General features: G+C 48.1%; 1 protein-coding gene across 1 annotated transcript in view; it reads left to right on the forward strand.

Annotated features, from left to right (window-relative positions):
- The window catches only part of GART (phosphoribosylglycinamide formyltransferase, phosphoribosylglycinamide synthetase, phosphoribosylaminoimidazole synthetase), a 257,909-nt gene that overhangs the window by 53,067 nt on the left and 180,888 nt on the right, over positions 1-23,954 (forward strand). The window contains exons 5-8 of the mRNA XM_078656950.1: positions 6,322-6,433; positions 7,716-7,784; positions 8,037-8,162; positions 14,016-14,103. Coding sequence (XP_078513076.1) covers positions 6,322-6,433; positions 7,716-7,784; positions 8,037-8,162; positions 14,016-14,103 — 395 coding nt within the window. The remainder of the gene's footprint in view (positions 1-6,321; positions 6,434-7,715; positions 7,785-8,036; positions 8,163-14,015; positions 14,104-23,954) is intronic.

The following is a 23,954-nucleotide window of genomic DNA, read 5'->3' on the forward strand; positions in this document are numbered from 1 at the left end:
TACAACTGGCTTCCTGGTCTGGTCCTGCCCCAGTTATAGGTCTGGTCCCCTTTGATGTCCGGACCCTCGCGCCTGGGGGGCCGGGAGGTTCGGGATGAGGGAGCCCAGACACCCAGCAGGGGGGTGGAGCCAGCGCCCAGGCGGCCGGGGGTGATCGACACCTGGCGGAGGAGAGCCGTTGACGATTCCTTTCTCCCATTGACTCGCCAAGTGGTCACTCTGCCTCCCGGGGGGAGGTTGGTGCCTCGATGTCGGGCCCGGCCGGGCCCGGGGTGAGGGTCGAGTTGAGGCCACGCGGCCTCGTGCTGTAGTGGCCCAAGATGGCGGCTGGGCCGAGGCCGGGGTGTGGATGGTGACCCGGGCCAGCGGGGTCCGGAGTTGGTGCCTTGTGGGTGAGGAATTGCAGTGTACTTCGGGTGGTCGTCGGGGACTCTGGCTGGGGATGCAGGAGGAGCCAGGGTCCCGGTCCCATTGTGGGGAGGGGGCAGCCCGACCATGCGGCCTGTCCAACAGTCACGCACGCCCAGTCCGGGAGACCCAACATCCCCAGATGCTCTCTTCTTTCAACAGCTGCCCACGGGGAGCTCTCGAGATCGTTCCCCAGGAGGCAGTCCACGGGGGCATCGTCGCGGACAGTTACTTTTAGCATGCCGGACACTCCTCCCCATTCGAAGGGGACGCAGGCCATCCGACACAGGCTCTCCGAATTGTCTGCCGATCGGACGGGGCAAAGAACGTTTGGCAGGATTTGTTCTGGGGTCACCAGGTGACAGCGGACGGCCGTCACACTGGCCCCGGTGTCACGCAGGGCTTCGGCCTTGCGCCCATTTATGCTCACCCATTGGCTGTACTTCCGAGTGTTGGCTGGCAGGGGAGTCCGCGGGACCATGTCTCTTCCCCCTAGGCAGGCCAGGGTCATGGCGGCAGGTTCCCACTCGAACTGCTCCGACTCGTATGCTTCAGTGTCTTCGGAGACTTGTTCTTCTCCTAGGACGGCGGCCGCCACCTGGCGGGGCCCGGGAGCCGGGTTCTTCGGGCAGGTCGGGTCACTGGCGTAGTGGCCGACTCGCTGGCATCGGTGACACGTAACGTTGGCTCAGAACCCCGGGCGCATCGGGGGGTTTCCCCGGCCGGCTGGGGGCGGGGTGGTGTTAGCGGGAGTGACCGGGACAGCGTCTCTGCCCCGGCCCGGTCCTCCTCCTCCTCCTCGGGGACGATGATGCCCTTGGTTGGATCTGTTCTGCTCATTCGGCCCACTCTGGGCCACTCGGGTGCTCTCCCACCGGTCCGCCTCGGTGGCGAGCTGCCGTGGTTCAGTCAATTTACTGTCGAGGAGGTGCTGCCTGAGCTCGACGAAACAGTTGTTGGAGAGGTGCTCCCACACAATGAGATTGAAGAGTTGTTCGTAGGTGGTTACGTTGTTACCCTTGATCCACCCCTCGAAGGCTCGGCTGAAATCGTTTACGTACTCCAACCAAGTTGTACCTGGGATCCGTGTGCAGTTGCGGAACCTCTGGCGGTACATTTCAGGCGTAAGCCCATATCGGCTGAGGAGGTCGGCCTTCATGTGGTCATAGGACGTCATTTGATGGTCCGGAAGCTGCAGCAGGGCATCACGGCCCTCATTGACGAATCTTCCCCATAGCCCAGCTCCCCAGTCACTTCGAGCGATCCGGTGGGCCGTCATGGCGATCTCGTAGGCCTTGAACCACTGCTGTATGTCGTCGTTCCGGTGGTATTCTCGGACCACATCCTTGGGGATGTGGACCTTCTGTTCGGTAGTACCCGGGGAGCGCGGTGGCTCGGGCACCCCTAGGTTTGTGTTCAGTTTGCGTATTTCTATCTCTGCTAGTTTGCACTCGTGTTCGTATGCCAGTCTTTTTTCTTCGAGATCCCTCTGTCTCTGTTTTTCCTCTCGCTCTTCTCTGAGCCGTAAGTGTTCTAAGTTTATTTTCTGTTCCGCCAGCTTCAATTCTCCGTCTAATTTGAGCCGTGCCAAGTCCAGCTCGTGTAGTCTATTTTTTTCCCGCTCCTGGATCTCTTCTCGGGAGGGACCTGTTCTCCGTTCTTCCGTCAGGGTGGTGTTGACTTCCGGGGCTTCGAGGTCCCGGGGTGTGGCGGTATTCGTCTCTGTCCAGGCCTCTAGGGCGTTTTTGAAGTCTTCTTTTGTGCTTAGCCCGGTGGTAGCAATGCCTAAGTCCATGCAAAATTGTTTTAGCTCTCGGTGGCTGTATTCCTCCAGCTTTTCCATCTGGAACTTCTCTGCCGATCCGCTCTCTTTGGTCGTCATTGTGGTTTAGTCGTAGGGTGAGTTACTATCTGTACGGTACGCGTTGGTTCGGATCGCGCCGCTGGCCACCAATGTTAGACGGGGACCTGGAGGGTCGGCCGAGCACAAGGGGAGCGGCCTCCGGTGAGGGCCGTCCCCAGCGATCGTACAGACCAGTAACTTCCCCCCCACAGATGGACACCACACGAAGATCAGATTAACACCTTTTATAGGCAGTTCTTGAAGTAAGGTAGTACGATACAATGAGATCAGGACACGATGATCCTCTCAATTCTAGTCTCTATTAGGGAAGGGGGTAGCGGGACAGTCTTGGTACCCGTAGGTACGGCGGTGGAACGGTGTTAGCTCACAATCCTCGAGCTTGGTGTTCGGACGGGTCAGACCGCGGCAGCGCCAGCAGGTCCCGAAGAGGTCGTAGGTGGCAACGGGCCGCGGCAGCGCCAGCAGGTCCCAACGAGGATGAAGGTTACAACGGGCCGCGGCAGCGCCAGCAGGTCCCACGAGGATGAAGGTTGCAGAAGGCCGCGGCAGCGCCAGCAGGCAGGACAATAGTTCACAAGGCAGGGCTGCGGCAGCGCCAGCAGTCCGTCAAGGATGAGTTCGTCGCGGTGTCTCTCGACTCCAGGATACAACTGCCTTCCTGTTCTGGGGCTGCCTCAGTTATAGGTCTGGCACTCTTTGATGTCCGGACCCTCGCTCTTGGAGGTCGGGAGGTCCGGGATGAGGGAGTCCAGACACCCAGCAGGGGGGTGGAGCCAGCGCCCGGGGAGGCTGGGGGTGATCGGCACCTGGCGGGAGAGAGCCATCGACACCTCTTACTCCCGTTGACCTGCCAAGTGGTCCGTTCACCTCCTGGGTGGAGGGTGGTGCCGATATGTCGGGACCTGGCCAGGCCCGGGGTTGGGGTCGAGCTGAGGCCACGCGGCCTCGTGGCGCAGTGTCTAAGATGGCGGCTGGCCCGGGCAAGGGTGCTGACGGTGGCCCAGGCCAGGGACACAGGGATTCCCAGGAGCAGACGTCCCATGGGGGACGGGTTGGGGGTTGCTTCTGCGGGTAGTACCTGGAAGGCCGGTACCAGGGCCCTGTCATGCGGGGAGGGAGCGAGCCCTTCATGGGGCCTGTCCAACAGGAACCTTTCGCCAACAATATGGGACAACTCAGTAAAGCAAATGGTGTTTAGGATGCACATGTTACCGTGACCCTGGATCAGCTTCCCAGATGTTCATAATTACAATTTTAACTGGTCCTTATTTGGTGCCTTGAGCAGTGAAAAGTAAATTACAAATAGGGCAATATACCCTTTTCAACCTTTTTGTGGTTGTCTCCCTTGCAAAGCTGGTATTGGAATTGAAGGGAAAGGAAGTGTCTCCCTTCGTTCCCTCTCTGGCCATGTCCATAGGATACATTCTATTTGGGCATCTACTGGGAGTCCTGGGCAGGTCAGCTACCATTGTTTTCAGGCCTTTAGTTGTTTTGTTAGGTACCTTTGCTACGAAACGCCTAATGCCTTTGTCCAACTCTTTTGGCAAACCCTTGTAAGCAGCTGTGGTGAGATGATTGGGGTCATTTTCTTTTAGGTCATCAAGATATTCACTGAAAGCTTGTGAACACTAATCCCTGATGTGTTCAGACAGGAAAAGGAATTTAAATCTTGTGCTTTAATACCATTGAGCCAGCTGTCGCAATTTCTTTTTGCTTCAAGATCCACCTTATCTATCTTGTCCTTATCCTTGAAGTTTTTCTTGCACTTGGCTGCCCAACCTCTGGATCTCAGCATTTTTCATACAGTTATAGAACAAAGTCTTAGTATCACACAATTTAAGAATGACTTAATTTCCACCTAAGAAAGGGTGACTTAGCCACTTACTTCTCAGCAAGGCCTACCTTCTGAGCTGCACCAGCCAGCTCAAAGTTTCCTGCCAAGCTAAGATGCCTGAACACAATTGTTTAAGAGGGTGCCCAATCTCTGCGAGGTGGTACACTGTTACAGGACCTCCAGAGGGAACTTTTTTTTTTTAAGTTGTTGTTTTTACCATTCCCAACTTGTCAGTACATAACAAAGTGTATTACACACAAAAGCATTAATAAGTTAGAGACTGCCTATTTGATAATTTAGTGTGTATAACAAAACATAGACCCCAAGTATGCCACCTGTACCCAGGTTGGCAGACAGGAGTGTGTGGGATCAGCACCTGGATTGGTGATCAGCACCCATGTTGACTGTGGAGAGCTATGAACTCGAGGTGAGAAAGTTTGACTTTAAATGGCCCCAGATGTCCCTAGGTCTGGTGGACTGTGACACCAAGTCAGCGTTACGTTCCAGCTGCTCACTACAATAGACAATGGAGGTCAGCCACTGCTCTAATTTAGGAGACTTCCTCCTGCTCCAGCAGTTGGCCAACGGCATCTTGGCCAGTAAAAATGCTAAGGCAAGAACTTTCTTGTGTGATTTAGTGTACTCCTGCTCCAGCCCAGTGTAGTAATCCTGGGGTCCGAATTAATCTCACATTGAACCACAGTGGATAGGGCAGACATCTCTTTGCATCAGTACAGTTGTATTTGGCTGCAGCATCAGGCCAGGTGAAGGATTCTGAGCTCCGCAAGTCCTCATCTGGAGGAGTTTGAGTGCTCTCTCTCAGACCGAACCTCCAAAGTGCTCTAACAGTGTAGTATGCCCTTTGGAGGAATTTGTAATGTATTATACACAACTTGTACTGGAGGAGACCATACCGGTCCATGTACAACTCAATTTCGTCATCTTCTCTGACTGCTGTAGGCCCTTCTCTCCCCCATTCTATATGGGCATTCTTCACCTTTGTGAATAGCTCCTCCTGTGCTCTGCGGTATAGCCAAGTATGTCTTGTGTGTGTGGTGACTCGTAGCTTTTCCAATGCCTTGAAGGGCTATGCTCTGTAGATAAAGTTGGGATCTCTGATTTACTTGCTCCCGTAGTCAGTAATATAACAATACGTCCGGGGTATGGATGGTCCCCAGCATATTCCGTTAGTTTGCAAAATGTGTCATCCTTGTAGAGCCCCCCCCAAGTGTATGAGTCTTCTAGCTTCCAGCCGAGGGATCCCATTTGCCTCATGTACGGGCAGGTGCGTGGAGTACATTATACCACGACTCCCCTATTTCTATAATCTGTCCCAGGCTCTATTTGTGCATATATCGCTAGCGATATTTCTTGTATGTATAGGGACTGGTGTGCCAGTCAGTGACTGGAGTGGATGCGGAGCCATACTATCCAACTCCACTGCAGTATGTGATTGGTAAGGCATCAATCCGTGCCTGTATGTAGCGAAGTGTACCTGTGCACATAGATGGTCCCAACCTCTCCTGGCATTTTTGCCAACCAATGTTAACCTGATCAGTTGGGTTTTGAGCATGCTAAAAATGATCTGGAGTGGGACTTGGGTATATTTACAAATAGGTATAATACCTTGGGTAGGACCACAGTTTGGGCTACCTTTGCCATTTTATAATTCTGTTCCTCAACCATAGCTTTTTTTTCTAGCTCCAACCTTTCTTTTCCCACTGCCCTATCTTTTTCCTTAGTATCCCTCTTACTCTATTTCTCCTCCTGAACTAGCCTCATTTTCTCCAGCTCCAATTCTGCCGCTTTTCATTCTCCCGGGCATTTGCTTTAGGGAAGGTTAGTTCTAGTTTCTTAAGGTCTAAAGCTCTGAAAAGTTGGGCCCATTTTCTCTGGGGAGGGGAGTTCAGATACAGTGAAGTCGGAGGGGACTAGGTGGAAATCTAAATACATGTCGAGAGTACAGTGTTTTCTGGACCATCGAAGTACTACCAACCATATACATTTGTTTTAAAAAGTTTCTATTGTGCAGAATTTGGAGACCTTGGCTGGTCTGTAAATGAGTAAAGCAAGATCTTAGTCAAAGCTCATCCACACCTATGGTCGTTGATGGACCGTCTATTTATTTGAGCAGATGTTGCCTTTAAATGAGTATTTGAGTAGATTCCATTTGGCTGCTCACTTTTGCTCATGCTTTTCTGTCTTCTGATCACAGTGCAGATTTCCCTGCGCTTGTTGTGAAGGCGAGTGGTCTGGCAGCTGGTAAAGGAGTGATTGTTGCAGAGAATAAAGAGGTGGCCTGTAAAGCAGTACGTGAGATCATGCAGGTTAGTTGTGTTTTTGTCGTTTTTTAAAACTTCTTTTTATGTTTTTCTTTGAACAGTACAGATGTTGTTCGTACAGTCAGACATGATATATTATATGAAGTGCTATGCATCGCATGTGTTGCATTCAGGTCTCTCAGACCTCCCGTCCTGTCATGACTGAGTCTCTAGGTAACAGTCTAATAATTAAAATATGTCCAAGATTTCTTCCTGCATCCCCAACCATAGAGGCCCGCTCCTTGCTGCCATTAACCCCGAATTCTCACATATTTCCTCATACATCCACGTGCTTTATAAACCGTTTTCTCTGCTGATGCAAAGTTGTTCATATCCCTACGCCATTCTGCCAAAGCGCATGAGTTGTTGGAGTTCCTGCTCTTCCATTTCCAGGCAGTGTCTCGCTTGGCCTGTACAAATTCAATCTCCACTAGAGTCCTTTAGCTGTAACTTTCAGCTGCCCATAATACCTAAACTTGCTACTTTATGATCTAGTGCCACTGGGTGTGTTTTTTCCTTTTTTAAACGTATTTTTAACACTAAGGGCCTGTACACTCTGCCTAGTAAATGCAAGACATACATGAATACGTCGCACACACGGAGTACATGCCAATTATTGCAAATTAGAAGAAAGACAAAATTAGCCTTGGGATGCACTGCTACTTATCCAACATAAATTTGTATGAATGCATATGAAACATTTCTATACACAGTACATCTGTAGCTATAAATTTGTGACGTTAAAGTACTCCCCTCCTTTCGCCTTCCCACCATACGTTTTTCAAATCGTTCTTTAGTCTCGCAAAATATTTGCATGCTCTGAGATTGTCAGACCTTGGAGGTGCTTTGGATAAATTGACTAAATATACATGATGTAATCTCCAATTGACTTCTTAAACCTAATGCATTTGTTTGTCATCCATTGTACATTTCTTGCAGTTTATAACATTTGCTCTTATAACTGGTTTCATTTGTTTACAAATTGTGTGACCATTTATTTTTACATTTACTGCAGACCTGCTTCAGGGGTGAAGCCTGCAAAGCGTGTTTTATGTATCCCCAAGTCCCTTAGAACTGTTCTATTACAGTATTCAGAATACATTCATGTGCAAGCTGTCCTTATCAAGTTCTTAAACAAGCTTCCTCTTCAGAAGCCATTTTGTTGTACTTTGAAAACACCCTTCCCTTTAATTTCAAACGTGGTCTGATAAGGAGTGACTAAGAGACCTGGAAGGGCAACTGAATTTCCTCGAGCATATGCAGTGACTTATGGTGTTTTTTAATGCAGGACAAGACGTTTGGCACTGCTGGAGACATTGTTGTGGTTGAAGAGCTTCTGGAAGGTGAAGAAGTTTCGGTAAGGGGCTTTCCATTAATTCAGGCACTTGATAGTATTTTCATTGTATTGATTGCTGTCATTCTTTTTATTGGAAGAAAAGGTCACAGATAAATGAGGAAAGCATATTCAGTAAAACATTGAAATGTTAGCTGGAAGTGGATTTGCTGTTTCCATTGTTCTTTGTTTTCGCTTTCATTTTCAAGTTGTAAGCAATGTGTGGCTTCTGCATGGAAATTGTAGATCAACTCTAACTTGCTTCTTTTGTTGCAGTGCTTATGTTTCACGGATGGTTTGACTGTTGCCCCTATGCCACCGGCCCAGGACCATAAGCGATTAATGGATGGTGATCTTGGCCCAAACACTGGGGGAATGGGAGCCTACTGTCCAGCACCCCAGGTTAGTACTTGCATTTGTTGATAAAGTATACAGTCAGTTTAGTCGTGCCTTATTCAAACCCTGCATTAAACAACCATGCGTCGGATGCACATTCACATGCGCCGTCCTCCCTGGTTCCTACATTCACCACCTGTGCTACTGCGAGGTAACATATTCCAGACGGAGAATGCATAATCCATCTGTCCCACATATTGCCCATTTAGACAGAGCCACCATATTTAAACCTCCATTGCACTGGCCGTTCAGTCTTCCCTCATCACTTGTCCCTTAACATGGTCTCTTAACCATCATCTTTCTATACACTGTGCAAAATGCATCTCTAGCGACCATCTGCCAAGTAATCAGTTTGTTTCATAGTGTTTTATATTGGTGATATTTCGTAGCTCGACTTTAAAGTAGCAGACCAGGCTGTGGGCTTACTGAGGGAACCACTGTTTTTGCATAGCTATCCTGAAGGTTAGATAATGACTAATGGTCCTCGTATAAGGAGCGCAGATATTGAAAATGACTAAGGCCTGTACGTGGGGGCTTCTGGCATCTTTTTAAAAGGAGATTCCCCAGAAGACTTTCTTCACAGGTCGAGGCATACAGAGGCATATATAGCACATATTTACATTTAAGGTATTAGTTGTGTTCACAAAAGCACCTTCTGTGCTTCAGCCATAAGGATTTGAGTTGTCTGCTGATCGATTACAGGTCAAAATAGAGATTTAAACTGTGTTTCTTGCAGCCTCAGCCTTGTACCACTTAGTAATGAGATTGCAGTACACAGAACATTGTTTAAACGTTGAAGCTACTTAGGAGGAACTAAGCAAATGTTGTTCAGATAATCGGACCTGGAACAAAATAATGGTTACAACAGCTGTGGTGTTATTTGGAATGGTCTGTAACAGGGCATGGTGATGAAGGTCGAAACCAGTAGTGCAAACCACAAGTAATCTTAAGGCCCTACAAATAAAGGGGCAGCGGGCTAGAACTAGATTTTTGTGATAGAATAGATTAGGGTGGGGCATCTGCTTAATCTGACAACCAGATATTTCTTTCCCTTGGCGTAGAGTCACCACCGTCAGTTTTAGCCATCCAGACACTAATATCTGTGAGTCTTGGATGAGTTGATGGACTTGAGGGTCCTGGTGATTGTGATAGGTTAAATAATTTCTCTTCTACAATTAATACAATTTGATACCAAAGGAATTAATCACTATTATGCCTGGAGTTGGATGGAAAATGTCAGAAAATTAGTTATTTATTCAGGAATGAGGTAGGTAACCTTACCAACTCAATAAACCCACTCTAGTCTGGTCTCGACACTATTGTAAGAGAAGCTCTGCTTATCCCCAGGTAGCTGTGCCACAAGCTGCTATCAGTTCTGCAGTATTAATTTCAAGCAGTAACCACAATTGAGTGAATGAGGACAATACAATGTCCAAAACAATTTAGAATAATTTAGTAATCCAAATTACACTAAGACCATCAAAAATTAACAAGGGGAACTGGACTATGAATTTTGTAGATTTTTAGGCAAAAGGTGCCAAGAAAATTCAAAGTGCAAGAACACACAAGGAGCATATTGAACAGGTGCGATTACTGGATGATTGTCATGGAGTTGGGTAAATCAGGCCAGTAAAGGTTGCTTACCTGGAGACTTGGCCTACTTTTTAGAGGTCGAAATCTTTCAGCTGGGCGATATCCAAAGCTTAAGCTAATGAGGGTCCCTCGAAGTCTGATTTGCTGTTTTAAAGCGCTTGCTGAAACTGTTGGTTTTAGCGCCAACATTTTTAACCTAGACAAAGCTGGATTCTGTAATAGCTGATGTTGTTTCGCCTCTGGTGTAGACTTCCTGCCTTACCCCGGTCTAAGATTTTCCGTTTGGACTTGGTCATTACGTTTGGTTTAAAAAAAATCTACAAGCAGGGCAGGCCTGTAAGCTGTAGGTGGGTAGGACTCTAGGAGCACAGATATCTTTGCCACAATGTCCTGAGATTGAAAAGATTACCAAGTGCCACTTTTCTCCAGCTGCTTGGATACATCGTCCTTGTCACCTCTGCAGCTCTAATACTCAGGGCAGACTTCTAGGCACCAAGTCTCTCTTTAACTAGAGCATTGGCAGGGTCCATTTCTCAGTAGTCAGCTAGGTCTTCTGGGAGTACGGAGGAGTGCAGCTTTAACTGCCCATGAAGCAGGTTCCAGTAGACCTACCAGTTCGTCTTTTGAACAAGTGTTTCCGTGCCGTCAGGAGCCTTTGGTGTAGGAAGCTGGCTCTCTACCTAGTATACCAAAAAGCGGTATACATACTGGGCAGAGTGTCCAGCTATTCCATTATGAGTGGACAGAGCTTGCTCTAGCAATCACAAGGTGCTCTTCTAGAGGGTAGTGTGGTCGAGCAGTCTTATGAAGAGAGGAGTATTCGACATCTGTAAAATACACACAGTCAATAAGTGATGCACACGACTCAATAAGGAGCTCCTCACCAATTTACAAAAATAACACGTACCTATATATATTTTTAGACACCAGAATCAATAAAATCATGTATGTTTCGAGATAGAAATTCTTTAGGTTTTCAAAAGTTGCATTTTTCATAGACTTTATCTTATCGACGGAAAAACAAATACGGCATACAGGTAGAGTACAGCGACGTACGAGACCAGTCTCCTGGACTTAAGGTGAGTATGGGGCAAGGTCCAAGGCAGAACCAGCAGGTAACCTCCAACGTCATTAGAGTGGCTGAGCACAGTGGTGCAGTGCCCAATATTAGTGTATGAGGCTCGTGAAAAGAGGCTGCAGGTTTTGTCTGGGAAGCCAGTCGAGCTGAACCAAAAGGGGGGCTTGACACCTTATGATATTTGGGGACATCGCGACACCTTCTGTTCTCTTCTCCTTTGGTGACTGGTGCAGTGGTGTCCTTAGGTGTCCGGTGTTTGTTACCGGGAGCTATTACGGTAGACGTGGCCTGCAAACATAGGCTGCAGGCAGCGTAAAAGTCCACAGTGAGGAAACCCAAGGAGAGCTTCGAGTCTTGAGGGTCTGAGGACCATGTTGGCACCGTTGGCCCACTTCTGGTCGGGCTAGGCGGCTCTGGTGCAGTGGTGCTTTCTGGCATCGAATTTTAGCGGCCTTGGAGCCTCACAGCTCAGTCTTGGTATCTGCAAGATGTTGTGGAGCAGCTCCGCTGTTCCACACGAGTTTCTGGTTCTTGCGCGAGGTGCTGGCAGTACTCCCAGACTTTGGAAACACAGCAGCTGCAGAAAAAATCTTCTTGGCGCAATTGTCGAAGCCAGCAGACAGGCCGATGGGGTTGGCGGGTGTGTCATTTGCTGGTTCTTCTGTTCTTGCAACACTTGAAGTCTGTCTTCTTCTTTTAGGTTGGCGGGATCTGATTTTCTGGTGCCAGGTGCCTGCCTAAATATTAGATTTAGCAGTGTTAGGGGAGTGTAGGGTAATAGCCAAAGGGCTACTTACTCCTGGGGGCACTACGCTCCTATTTTCCCACTTCCTGTAGGAAGTGGGCATAGCCCGGTCCCAGAGTTCCTAAGTTTGCCAGCACAAAGATAGCAGACTCTGAAAAGTTGCATACACTTAAGGTAGCCCAACTTAAAGGTGTTACTAGCCTGAGGTTGGGCATGCCATCTGACTACTAATTTTCCCACCTGTCAAGCCATCAGATGTGCCCCGAACAACGGGAGGTTGGCATCCTCTCCTGTGAGAGAAGCCCTAACCGCACAACAAAGACAGCGGGCGCTTTGAAGCTCTCTGCCTTGGAATGCTAATTCACAGGTCATCTGTGGGAGAGGGTGTAAACACCCTCTGCCCGAGCAAAGTTTGTTTCTGACCTCGTGAGAGCAAAAACCCTCATCCTTGGGGTTAAACCAGTCACTTGTTGCAGGCTGGCTCCGACTAGTAAGCTAGCACACTAGTAGTTGGTAGGTTTTCAGGGGGCACCTCTAAGGTGCCCTCTTGGTGCATGTATTGATAAATCCATCACTGGAATCACTGTGGGTTTATTAATATGATCTGTTTGATACCAAACATCCCCATTTTCAGTGAAGCCATCATGTAGCTGGAGAACTTGTTTTTATCAGTGTCTAGCACATGTCCTTAAAATGGCTTCCCTGATCTCTTGTACTGGCAGCAATGGAACTGCCCAGCACAGGGACTTATCTGCTCATGCAGAGATATCCTCACATGTAAATTAATGCACCCCGCATTGACTTATAAATATTATATGTAGTGTTAGGGGACGTGGCATTCAGGGATGTGTGACGTTGTGCTTTCACTTTTGTCTGCACCAAAACATGCAGCCTGGAGTGGCTGTCTGTAGGTGCTTGGTGAGGGGTCCCTTAGGGTAGCACAATACATGCTGCTGCCCTTAGGGACCCTCTATAGCCTTGTTGCCCTAGGTACCAGGGGTACCACTAACTAGGGACTTACAGGGTGTGCTATAGGTATTGCCAAATGGGGTACAATTGCACAGTTTTGAGAAGGAGATCTGGCACTGGCGACCTGGTTAGCATGGACTCCGTGCACTTCCAGTCAAAATCGCATCAAATACCAGGCAAAAAGTTAGGGTGACTGTGTCTAAAAAAGATACTTTCCTACACGAGGGCCTTTTTCCAGCAGTTAGGCAGAGACTTCTTTCTTCAAAATGTTTCCTTCCCAGATCCAATAGTGTTCTGAGGAGGTGGCGACGAGGTGCAAGTCTTATCCTGTTTAATGACCACCAAATCCTAACTACTTTCGCCCAGAATCTCCACTGCCTTCTTTCACATCACGTCCTTGCCAGAAGTTTTAAAACAAGATGGCTTTAGCCATCCTCCACCCTAAGGAGCTTTGGTCTTTTGGTACAATTACCAGGGTACATCAATGACAGAATCCATGTTGAAATAGTAAACAAAAAGCCCATGATACTATGTAGGTGACTGTCATCTGTTGAGTTGTTTGAAATGACACAGAAGTAAATGCAGTTTACAACTTTTTGACTATCCACATTCTTCTGGATCTATCTGAAGTGTTTTCACAGTTGATTTATATAATCCAGGTTAATACGTAACTGATGCAGCTGAGTTCTTCATAATTTGGGATCTCGGGGAACTCTTCACTACCATGTTTGTTGGTTTGATGGCCATTGTGATTTGAGTAGGAAGGCATGGGCTAAAACTCATTTGTTTATACTCCATTATTCGTTTGTTGTCATGCCCTCGCTTACATTCATTATTCTGTGATATCAGTGATAAAATGTTTAGAGACCCTGACAGTGACCTTGTTATGGTGTCCTGGGTCAAAAAGTTTAATAAAGAAGCATTATTCCTGTTAAGACTCCCCAGCAGTATCCTACCATAACTCCTTTCATACTTCCATTAACCAAGGGTTGGCATCTTCAGTAATGCGCAGTTCAGTTAATCTAGTTTGCTAAATGCAGCCCCCCCACTAAATACAATACTGCCTACTCTTGTTGGACTGTTCACAAAGTGGTGCCTTACCAACAATGACTCTGGTTGCGGTCACACTTATGCCCGCAAGATAGTTTTATCATGAATCCTATGAAACTGCTTTCTTTTAACCTGTCTACTAAGACTTGAAACCTAAAGAGACTAGCTTCTCCAGTCATGCCACTCTACAATATACTCACCATCTGAAACTGAGCCCACCACGATCACCTTTAGCATCCTTCTCACCCTTGACCCAACTCCCCCGCCCCCCAAATAAAAGAACCCTTTTTAGACTGACACTAGTCACTTTTGTCACTGGCAGAGAATTGTGGTGCAGAGTTTCACGAAATCGGCTTTGCTGCTGTTGGGGACTGAGATGCAACTGAGAACATGTTCATTTCATTCAAATGCTCTTTCTCTTTAGGTTTCTCAAGATGTACTGCAGAAGATCAAGGATACGGTCCTTCAACAAACTGTTGATGGCATTCGACAAGATGGGGCCCCATATGTAGGTATGTCAGTTCATTTAATCATGCCAATCTGTTTTTGTACTTTAAAATCCAGTTTTAAAAGTAGTGTGGAACTATGTATGGTGTACTTTGTGAAGCAGTATTATATCTCTGACTTTGAGTAGTGCTTTGGAACCACTGGTTATATTGTCTTTTGAAAATTCTATTACTTATTCTTTCAGAAATGTGTGCTGCTGTACATTCAAGGCCTAGTTTTGCAGCTGATGACATACACCACACCTATAATTTGTTCCTTCTTGTATTTCTGTTTACACAGTCAACCATGTGTTGCAAATACTGCCCTGACAGCCTTTTTTTTAAAGCTACTCACATCATAGTAATAGTTGCATTACTCTTGGGATTAGTTGACAAGGATCACCTGCACATAGTAGTGGCTTGGGGGCAATAGAAGCACCCAGTCTGTTAAAATGTAAAGGTGCTTCATTGATGAACTCCTTGCAATCCTATTTAGGCTGTAGTATGCCTGAGTGAGCTAAATGTTCATTACAGAGATATGCAGTGATCTGCAGGCCACTACTTTGAATCGCAGCAAGACACGCTCGGCCTCCCGTTCTTCTAAGTTCTGTAAATTGAGTTACTTTAAAATTAAGTTATTGTAACATTTTTGTGAGGACTATTGTAGGAGTCAGAAATTACTGAGCATGATCTTATTAGGGCAATATTGTTTACCACTTGTGCCTCACTCAGCACCACAACACGCATGCATCTCACACTGGATAACCAAGAGACTCCTAATAAGTGGTTACCCATCTCATGATAGTAAGAGCAAGTAGTAAAGGCATACTACGAGCTGGGGGGGGGTGTTGGGGGCCCTGGAAAATAACGCAACTCTAGCTCCTTGGAGGCGTCCTCAAAAAGTTTTATTAGGTGCCTTGTGTTGAGCTTTAGAATTCCCTTTAAAGTGGAACCCAGTGGCCAATGGCATCTTTTCCTTTCATTCAAACTGAGGTTTGAATGAAAGGATACAAGGAGGAAAATTGATACCCTGCTTCTTCTTCGATCTTGTTGCCTATGGTACCAAAGAATGTTTCTAATGGAAATGAAGAAGTTCCTTGACCGGGATGGCTCTTGCTTATCCTGGACTTCTACGCAGAGGTGACATTGTGACCCCTTTACAGTATTGATACCTTGATCTGTCCTCAGGACAGTCTCTCCCGTCAACTAGGCCTTGAGCTCTCTTTCCATGTATTGGGTCACTTCTCATGGCAGACACAGCTCATCAGATAGATTCTTCCTTTTCTTCTCAGGTTGAGCATGGGGCGGCGGGGATTCTACAACCTCCCCACACTTGGGCTCACTCTGGAGTGAAAATGGCAGCAATACAGAGGTTTCAATCCTAGCACTTGTATGCATCTCTCTGTGGCTGGTGCGCTGCCCTCCTCTGTATCTAGTCAATATGTTTACCAGCATACTGACTGAGAAGCCCAGTCTTTTTTCCTATCCTGCTGAGCAATCCAGACCACACTGAAACTATTTGGCTGGCTTGTGTGGTATGTGTATCCTAGCTCCCTTTGTCTGGGATGATGACCTCGATACAGAAACAAGGGAGGTGTGGGATTTCACTATGGTAGGGGAAACCTGAGGTGAGACAAGTTCACACCGCTGGTAACTTCTCCCACCCATCAGATACACATGTTGTAGGGAGGGTACAGGAGAGGATGTACCTACAATATCCAAGATTGCCCTTTCCAATACTACACAAAGATTAGTGATTTGTACAGCAGTCACTTAGGAGTTCTGTAAAATGCATATTCATACATACATATACACGCTCACATGTACACATGGTAAAATGGCAGGCATCCTTCATACATGTGCCCAAAAAGAATCCATCTCTTCAAAGAGAGAACCGGTAGGCAGTCTTCCCACAAGGATAGTGCTGAAAAGCCCTTGGCCCTGCCTGTAGACACACTGCCTCCATTGTCACTCACCATTTAACCTGGATTGAGAGGTAATTTGGTGCGCTCAGACACAATGGGGTACAATTTGATTGTGCACTGGACTGTTTCCAAGATGCAGTTTAGAATTGTACCAATGACACTGTGTGCAGCCTTTTTATCTCTTCATTCTTTTTCCTTCTCTCTGAAGTCAAAGATTAGACTGGTTTGATCTGGACAGTGTAATTAGTGGATTTAATGTCAGACAAACATGAACACAGATAATTGTTGACTATCTAGTAGCAGCACAGTAAGAGGATAAATTGTGTATTTAATTCAAGCGGGGAGGAACATAGTCTACTCTTTTAAGATGCTTTTGTTATTACTCTATTGCCGCACCGTCCCTGACTTATAAATGTGGCAGCCATTGTCAAATTATATTGGAATGGAATGGTAAAAGATTATTAAGGTATAGAGAAGTCCATTTCAAGATGGTTGTCATGTATATAAACAGTAGAGGCAATGTGATGCAGCACTGGGAAACAAATGTTTTAAAACATCAGACAAATAGATTGCTATGGGATGTAAAGGAAAATAACCATTCTTTCTGTAGCTTTCATACTTTGATCAATTTGCAAGTACTCACTGCACCATTCTGTTGAGCGGCTCACCAACTGTAAAATAGTATTCCAATGAAGGTGAAAGAACACACTCAAACTGCCGGTAGAAAAACATTGACTCTAAAATATTCCTGTGGACTGATCCCAAATGTGATTGGCAATGTCTCATGCCAATGGCCGAATGTTCTGGAGCAAAAGAAGCCAATGGTTAAAAGATGCTGACTCAAAGCCCCTTAAAGTGTGCATGCAATGCAATAGTGCCAGAACATTTCAGAACTTTGAGGGCCGCCAGGCTCAAACTGTAACAATGAGAGACAAATCACTGGAGTCCTGGGCCGCCTTTACCTTACTGTTGAAACCAAAACTGAAAACCAAGTCCTATTCTTTAGCACTAGACCCCCAGAATGGCAAAGCTGAAGAGACCAAGTTGTACTCAAGAGGTAGAGCAGGATAGGAATTAAGAACCCAATAAGCCATATCACCTTGCTCTATACATCAATGTCCAGTTGGTGCATTTTTAATACGAAACAGTACTTTACTTCTTACGCGTGCAATATTGTACATAGAGACACTCAAGAAATTGTAAGGTATACAGCAGTAAGGTAACCGTTGTTATGTAAGGGACTTAGCTGTTATCAACTTGGGCTGCTCGCAGATGATTTGGTATTGAAGTGAAACATTGTCCGTGCACAATAGAAGCCAGGTTCCCCTTGTGATGGTAAATGGTTAGGGCTCTTGTAAAGCTCCCCTGGGTATTGTGTACCACTTCCCTAAGTCAGTACTGAACAGTTCCTGATAGCCCTGAAAATAATTTTAGTCCTCCATGCAATGCTACTTGCTTGCACTGTACCTGGCTGTGTAAGTCTTTAGTGGGTAGACTAGCTTACGCCGACTGACTGCAGGGGTTGCACAGCTTCCAAGTTGTGTGTGTCCTGCAAATTCCACTCGGTACAGACAGGCGGACTTGGCCCCTGCCTGGCGATTCTGCTAATGAATCTGGCCTCCTGTCTAGTGTGGAGATACATTCTCTAGCTTAGGAGGTAGTATGGTGCAGGAGCGCTCTATGGAGATAGAGGCTGCGCTCTGCTGGTACTTCAGGAGCAAGTACGCCCTCACTGGTGGTTCTTGTTTGAGCCGGAACACAGACCCACCAACCAAACTGAGAAGCCCACCATGGTTTGCACCAGCCATCAGTTGGAGATCGTTGCAGGTGCAGTGGAGTTTGTGATCTCAAAGTAACATCAAACTTCTCTAGATCCTTCGTCTACTGTGGAGATGGCCATCGAAGTGCAGTCTTGATTTTTCAGTCACAGGTGCTTGATTTTGTTACGGAGATACCGCGGGATACAGTTGCAGTCTCCACCGCACTAGGCTGTCTGAGGTGCTCAGCTTCTTTCCATGCTGCAGGGGTCAAAGTGTCTTAATGCCTTTCTACATGGCTTAGCAGTACAGATTCATACCTAGATGTCGTGGGACTGTGTTGCAATCCTCCTGACTCCGCTGCTCACAGCCTTCTTTTAAACAGCTCCTTCTTCATGCACAGGCACTCCAACACCTGTTTTCCGCAGTCGGTCAACTCCTTCCCTCTAGTCAGGCCCAAGGCAGCTCCTAGTGTTAGGGCGCAGAATGCCCAGGTTCCTGTTTTGGAACCTGCCAAAAAGTAGTTGTCAGTCAGGGATCTGAAGCATGGAACACAGAAAAGTGCTTTGGTCTCCCCTGATGCAGGACCATGGATTCTGCTAGTGAAATAGTGGAACACTGGCTGGTAGTTTCTGACCCATACTTATACGTTTTATATAGTTTGTACAGTCTGCAAGTTCAACTCTGGGATTGGTTTCAGGTGGTTCCTGACTTCTGTGTGTTCCTCACATACTGGTCCAGCCACAGTCTTTGTCTCACAGTGTTCACAAGAAGGTGTGGTGATATCACAAAGTAGGGCACCTGATTATTTGGCATCATCCCTGTAAGAACAACACAAGTTCTGTGGGTCACAAGTTTGTACAGCAAATCATATAGTTCCACATGATACAACAATTGACTGTGGAGGGCTTTGTGCTCCTCCCTAAATAATGTTCTTTGTTATAGGATACTATTATATGGAAAACCCTTACTGGCTGTGCACACACCCCTAAGAGCGCCTTGTACTTGCCCCCACCTCGTGAAACCATTGAAGAGTATGTGAGGCTGCTCTTCGAAATCTGATAGCTCCAAGATATGCCAGCCACGATTGGTCAGTGCAGGTTGCTTCCTCAGTAAAGTGGAATAGACGCAGCCTCTGCTCTCTGGAAACCTCTCGCCTGGTCACACTAGACTGTATGAAGTACCTTGATCTGATAATGTGTTTTTTTTTTTTGTCAAATATGTTTTTATTGCAGGAAACAAATAGTGTCACATTATTGGCACCTGATAGGTAATGAAAACCACGAGGGCATTAATGGTATAAGCTCTATACACGGCCATTCAGCCCACAACCCGGGGGTCGGGCGGCGTGTGCCATTAGTTTACAGTGAACATCCCTCTGTTCTGGTAAGGCATAGCAGGTGAAAAGAATAGAACTCATCTGCTTTTCTAAACAACCCAAAGAAAATACCCCCCCCCCTTCTCCAAACAGTCCTATCCCCCCAGAGGAGTAAATTGTCAGTCTCAATGGTATAACACTCTAATGCTTGAGGAAGCGAATAGCGCTCCCTTTCCTCTTTCCTCCTCCCTCCCCGTCATCGGCAGAATATTGTACGGTCGATCAGTAGGTGATAAGAGACTTAGGTCTTCTTTGTGGGCCAAACCCATCAATAGCCTGCTATCAGGATCTAGGCTGCTCCCCATCTGTACTATCAGAGTCAGTATGTGTGTTATGGTCGCGCAGGGCCTGCACCAACGTCTCCCATGTTTGCGCCGCCTCTAGAGCTCTCTCATCTCGCCGTCGCCTCGCCTGTTGATATCTCAACGTGCTTTCACTCCCCGCCCACTTGAGAAGTTCATTACGCCATTTATCACCTGTAGGACCAACTCGCGCCTTCCAGTGTCTGGTGATTTCTCGTTTGTCTAGAAGCAACCCTAAATCGATAAATTTATTAGTAATCTTATTTTTGGGGGTATGTGGAAACCAGTGTAGGATCCCTACAGCTGCATCCATCCGCAACGATCTACCAGTAACGTCGGACAGCGTGTCTCCCACAAACAACCAGTAGGAAGTCAGCATAGAACAGGACCATAGCATGTGAAAGAGGTCCGCTCCTTCCGTCCTGCATCTAGGGCAGGCCGCCGACTCCAGGTCGAAATATTTCTGTAGTTTCTCCGGTGTCAAATAGGCACGATGTAATATATAGAAGTGGACTAGTTGGAATCGGGCACTACGCGTGCCCTTCCAGGCCCGCCGTACCAGCTGGGTCCACGTGGCCTCCGGGATTTCCCTCCCTATGTCCATTTCCCATCGGGTCTTAAGTACCGCCAGGGGGGTCAGTCTGTCAGCTATCATCCTGGAATATAAGCATGTTACTGCTTTAACCGTTCCCGCAGACATCATGACGTACTGGCACGCCGCCGACATCTGTGGTTCCTCATGACCAGTTTTCCAATGTGCCTGGAGCGCTCTTGTGACCGCCGCATGGAGCAAAAAATCGCCTCTAGGGACGCCGTATCGGTCTAGAAGCTCCTGGAAGGGTAGCAACGTCCCGTTTTCGTAGAGGTCACCTAGGGTCTGTATACCCATCTCCTCCCATTCTCCCAGTCGTGACCAGTCGCCACCATGGGGCAATGCAGTGAGCACTCCCAGCGGGATCTCCGGGGCATAAGGTCGCGGTCTTCCCAGTTATGTTATGTTATGTTATGTTATTTTTTATTTGTTAAGCGCGCATACGCCCGAAGGCTTCTTGGCGCTGGAAAGAATCAAACATAACAGTGCATAAAAAGACACAAATCGCTACTTATAGTAAACCTGAGAAAAAAGGAAAGTTTTAAATATCTTCCTGAAAGTAAGGAGGTCCCTACTGTGTCGCAAAGTCAGGGGGAGAGAGTTCCACAATGAGGCCGCCAAAAATTGGAAACTGCTACCTCCCTGACGTTTCCTTTTAAAACGGGGGACCTCAAGTAGGTTGTGCTGGGCAGATCTCAGACTGCGAGGAGGTTGGTATCTACGCAGTAATTGTCTAAGAAAGATAGGGCCCTTACCCTCCAAGGCCTTAAATACAATGCAGCCTACCTTAAACATTGCTCTCTGCTCCACAGGCAGCCAGTGCAAAGTCTCCAGTCCATGTCTAATCGATTCCCACTTCGGGACTTTACAAATGAGTCTTGCTGCTTGATTTTGCAATATGAATATTGAGTTTGCGATGCATTCTGTTCCAACACGAGCGTATGGTGCGTTCCTCCTGGGTGAGGTCCCTCAAATCGAGCCTCTGTTGCAGCGCAATATATGATAAGACATGCCTGGGTATGCCAGTGCCCCGTGTCTCTACCGGACCCCGAAACTCACGCGCCACCTCCTGGGTATAGGTCTGTAGCTGAGCAGCTAAATAGTACGTCTCAAAGTCGGGCGCCGCCAACCCCCCCTCCGCCTTAGGTCTCTGCAAGGTCCTGAGCGCCACTCTTCGGTGGCCCGAGCCCCACAGGAACGCCACTATCATGGAATCCAGGCCCTGAAAGCTAGATCTAGGGATCCAGATCGGAAGTGTCCTGAAGTAATATAGTAGGCGGGGTAGTGCCACCATCTTCAGTAGCGCTATTCGTCCCGCCACTGATAGGGGCAGGGTGGACCAAAAGGCCATGCTACCCTTAAGCGCTCGGATGCCTCTAGAGATGTTACCCTCGAGTGTGTCAGCAGGGCGATGGTAAACATGCACCCCCAGGTACTTAAAGCAAGCCGGCTCCCATCGGATCTCTCTGTGAATGTCCGGTTCGGGACTATCGTTGTGGACCGGAAACAGGCAGGTCTTAGCCCAATTTACCAGGAGCCCCGACATCGCACCAAAAGCCGTGAGAGCACTGAATCAGCTCCGGCCAGGGCCGTCCTAGCGTCTTCAAGGAAAAGCAGCAGGTCGTCAGCGTATAGGGAAATGTACTGGCGGCCCGACGGAGATTGTAACCCCCTGTAGTGGGCCCCGGTACGGATCGATATAGCCAGCGGTTCCACTGCCAGGGCGAATAGCAATGGGGATAACGAGCAGCCTTGCCTCGTGCCTCGTTCTACTGGGTAACGTTGAGAAATCAGCGGGCCCGATTTCACCCTAGCCACCGCCGAGGCATACAATACCGTGGTCCATCTCAGGAATCCCTCACCCAGGCCAAACCGCTCTAGGACCCTGTGGAGATAAACCCATTCCAGGCTGTCGAAGGCTTTCTCCAGGTCTACCGAGAGAATCATGGGATCGGGAGCATAGGTGTGATCCCCCTCTAACAGTCGGAACAAGCGTCGGATGTTCATCGTAGTGTTACGCCTGGGGATGAAGCCCGCCTGGTCTTCATGTACTAGAGAGCTCATGTGTTCCAACAGTCGTGCGGCTAATATGCTGCTCAAGATCTTATAGTTGACCGTGAGCATTGAGAGCGGTCTATAAGACGTCGGCTCCACGCCCTTGCGGTCGGGTTTAAGGAGGGGGATCACCAGGGCCTCTCGCATCAAGCCCGGTAGTCGTCCCAGAGTCTTCGCTTCCTTATAAACCTGCAGGAGTTTGGGGGCCAGGAGTTCTATGTACACAGAATAAAACTCCACTGGGAGTCCATCAAGGCCCGGCGTTTTATTTCGCGCCATTTTTTTATGGCGCTTCTGATCTCTCCTAACTCCACGTCTCGTCCCAGGGCCTTCGCCTGTTCCGGTTCCAGAGTGGGGATCGGCAGATCGCGCAGGAAGGTATCTGTCGGAGTAGTATCCGGCGGTAAGCGACTACGATAGAGCTGCTCATAATAACTCCGGAAGCATTTAAGGATCTCGGGTTGAGTATAGACCTCTCTGTCCTCCGCAGTCCGCATGGCCACAATGAGCGTGGTGCGTCTCGTTGGGTTGGCAAGCCAAGCCAGTAGCGTACTTGATTTGTCGCCCTCAGCCAATGATCTGGTCAGGTAAGTTTTATAGTCATAACTTCGTAGTCGCTCAACCTCTGCGGCCACCGCCTCTTTCGCCGCTAGGGTCTGTTGCTGGAGCTCCGGGCGGCCAGGGCGGGCAACTTCCAGTTCGCGGAGGACTCGATCAGCTCTAGCCAGGTCTTCTAGGAGTATGCGGCGCACTCCAACTTTCTGTGTTATACAATAGCCCCTAATCACCACCTTAAAGGCGTCCCATTCCGTGGCTCTCTCAGCAGTCGTGCCCTTGTTTGTCTCAAAGTATCCCGCGATCTTGTCCGCCAGGTCACTACGGAACACCTGGTCTTCCAATAGCTCCGGTCGCAACTTCCAGGTTGGCACACAGGGGGTGTCCCGGAGCCACTGGAGATCAATCAATAACGGATTGTGGTCGGAGATAGTTCTCGTCAGGTACTCAGACCGCACAGCCAAAGAAGCCACCTCTCTCGACCCCAGCAGGCCATCCAGTCTCACATGCAACTCGTGCATGCCGGAGAAATGGGAGTAGTCCCGGGCATGTGGGTGTTGCGCCCGCCAGATATCCGTCAGTCCCCGCTTAGTCTGCCAGTATATCCTGCCCCTGGCCACCCGATGCGTCGGGGAGTCCGGAAGGGGAGGATGGGATCTGTCTAGGTGAACGTCGAGCACCGAATTAAAGTCGCCCCCCAACAGGATGGGTCCCGAAAGGTAGCGGGCCAATGAGCCCGACAACGCAGTCAGAAAGGCGAGCTGGTCCGTGTTAGGCGCATAAATGCAGCAAATGTTCACATCTCTTCCCCCTAGTTTCCCTGCGATTGCTACGTATCTCCCCTCTGGATCTACAGTGTGACTATTTACCCGTAGGGGTACCCCCGCTTTTATCCATATCAGCGCGCCTCTGGCATAAGCTGAGTACGTGGTGTTGTACACCTGGCCTCGCCATGTACGCTGTAGCGCCAGTCCCTCTGATTTGGTGAGATGAGTCTCCTGCAGCAGCGCAATCTGTATACCTCTGCGCACTAGATAAGCGTGGACCTTATGTCGTCTGGACATGGTGTGCAGACCCCGCACATTCCAGGTGATGCATTTCAGAGTTGAGAGATCAGCCATTATCCCATGTCATGTTTTCCTGTCCCTCTAAACACACTACAGGCATGGACAAGCACCCAGCCAAATCCATACCGATGACGAGTTCCCCCTTCAACAACAATAAATCAACTTTCAAACATGAATCCCTCAGCCACCCCCCAGAACAGGTTCCAAATAGTACCATCTAGTTCCCATCCAAACTGTACCCCCAAAA

This window comes from Lissotriton helveticus, chromosome 8, assembly GCF_964261635.1.
Source record: "Lissotriton helveticus chromosome 8, aLisHel1.1, whole genome shotgun sequence".
NCBI classification, from domain to species: domain Eukaryota; kingdom Metazoa; phylum Chordata; class Amphibia; order Caudata; family Salamandridae; genus Lissotriton; species Lissotriton helveticus.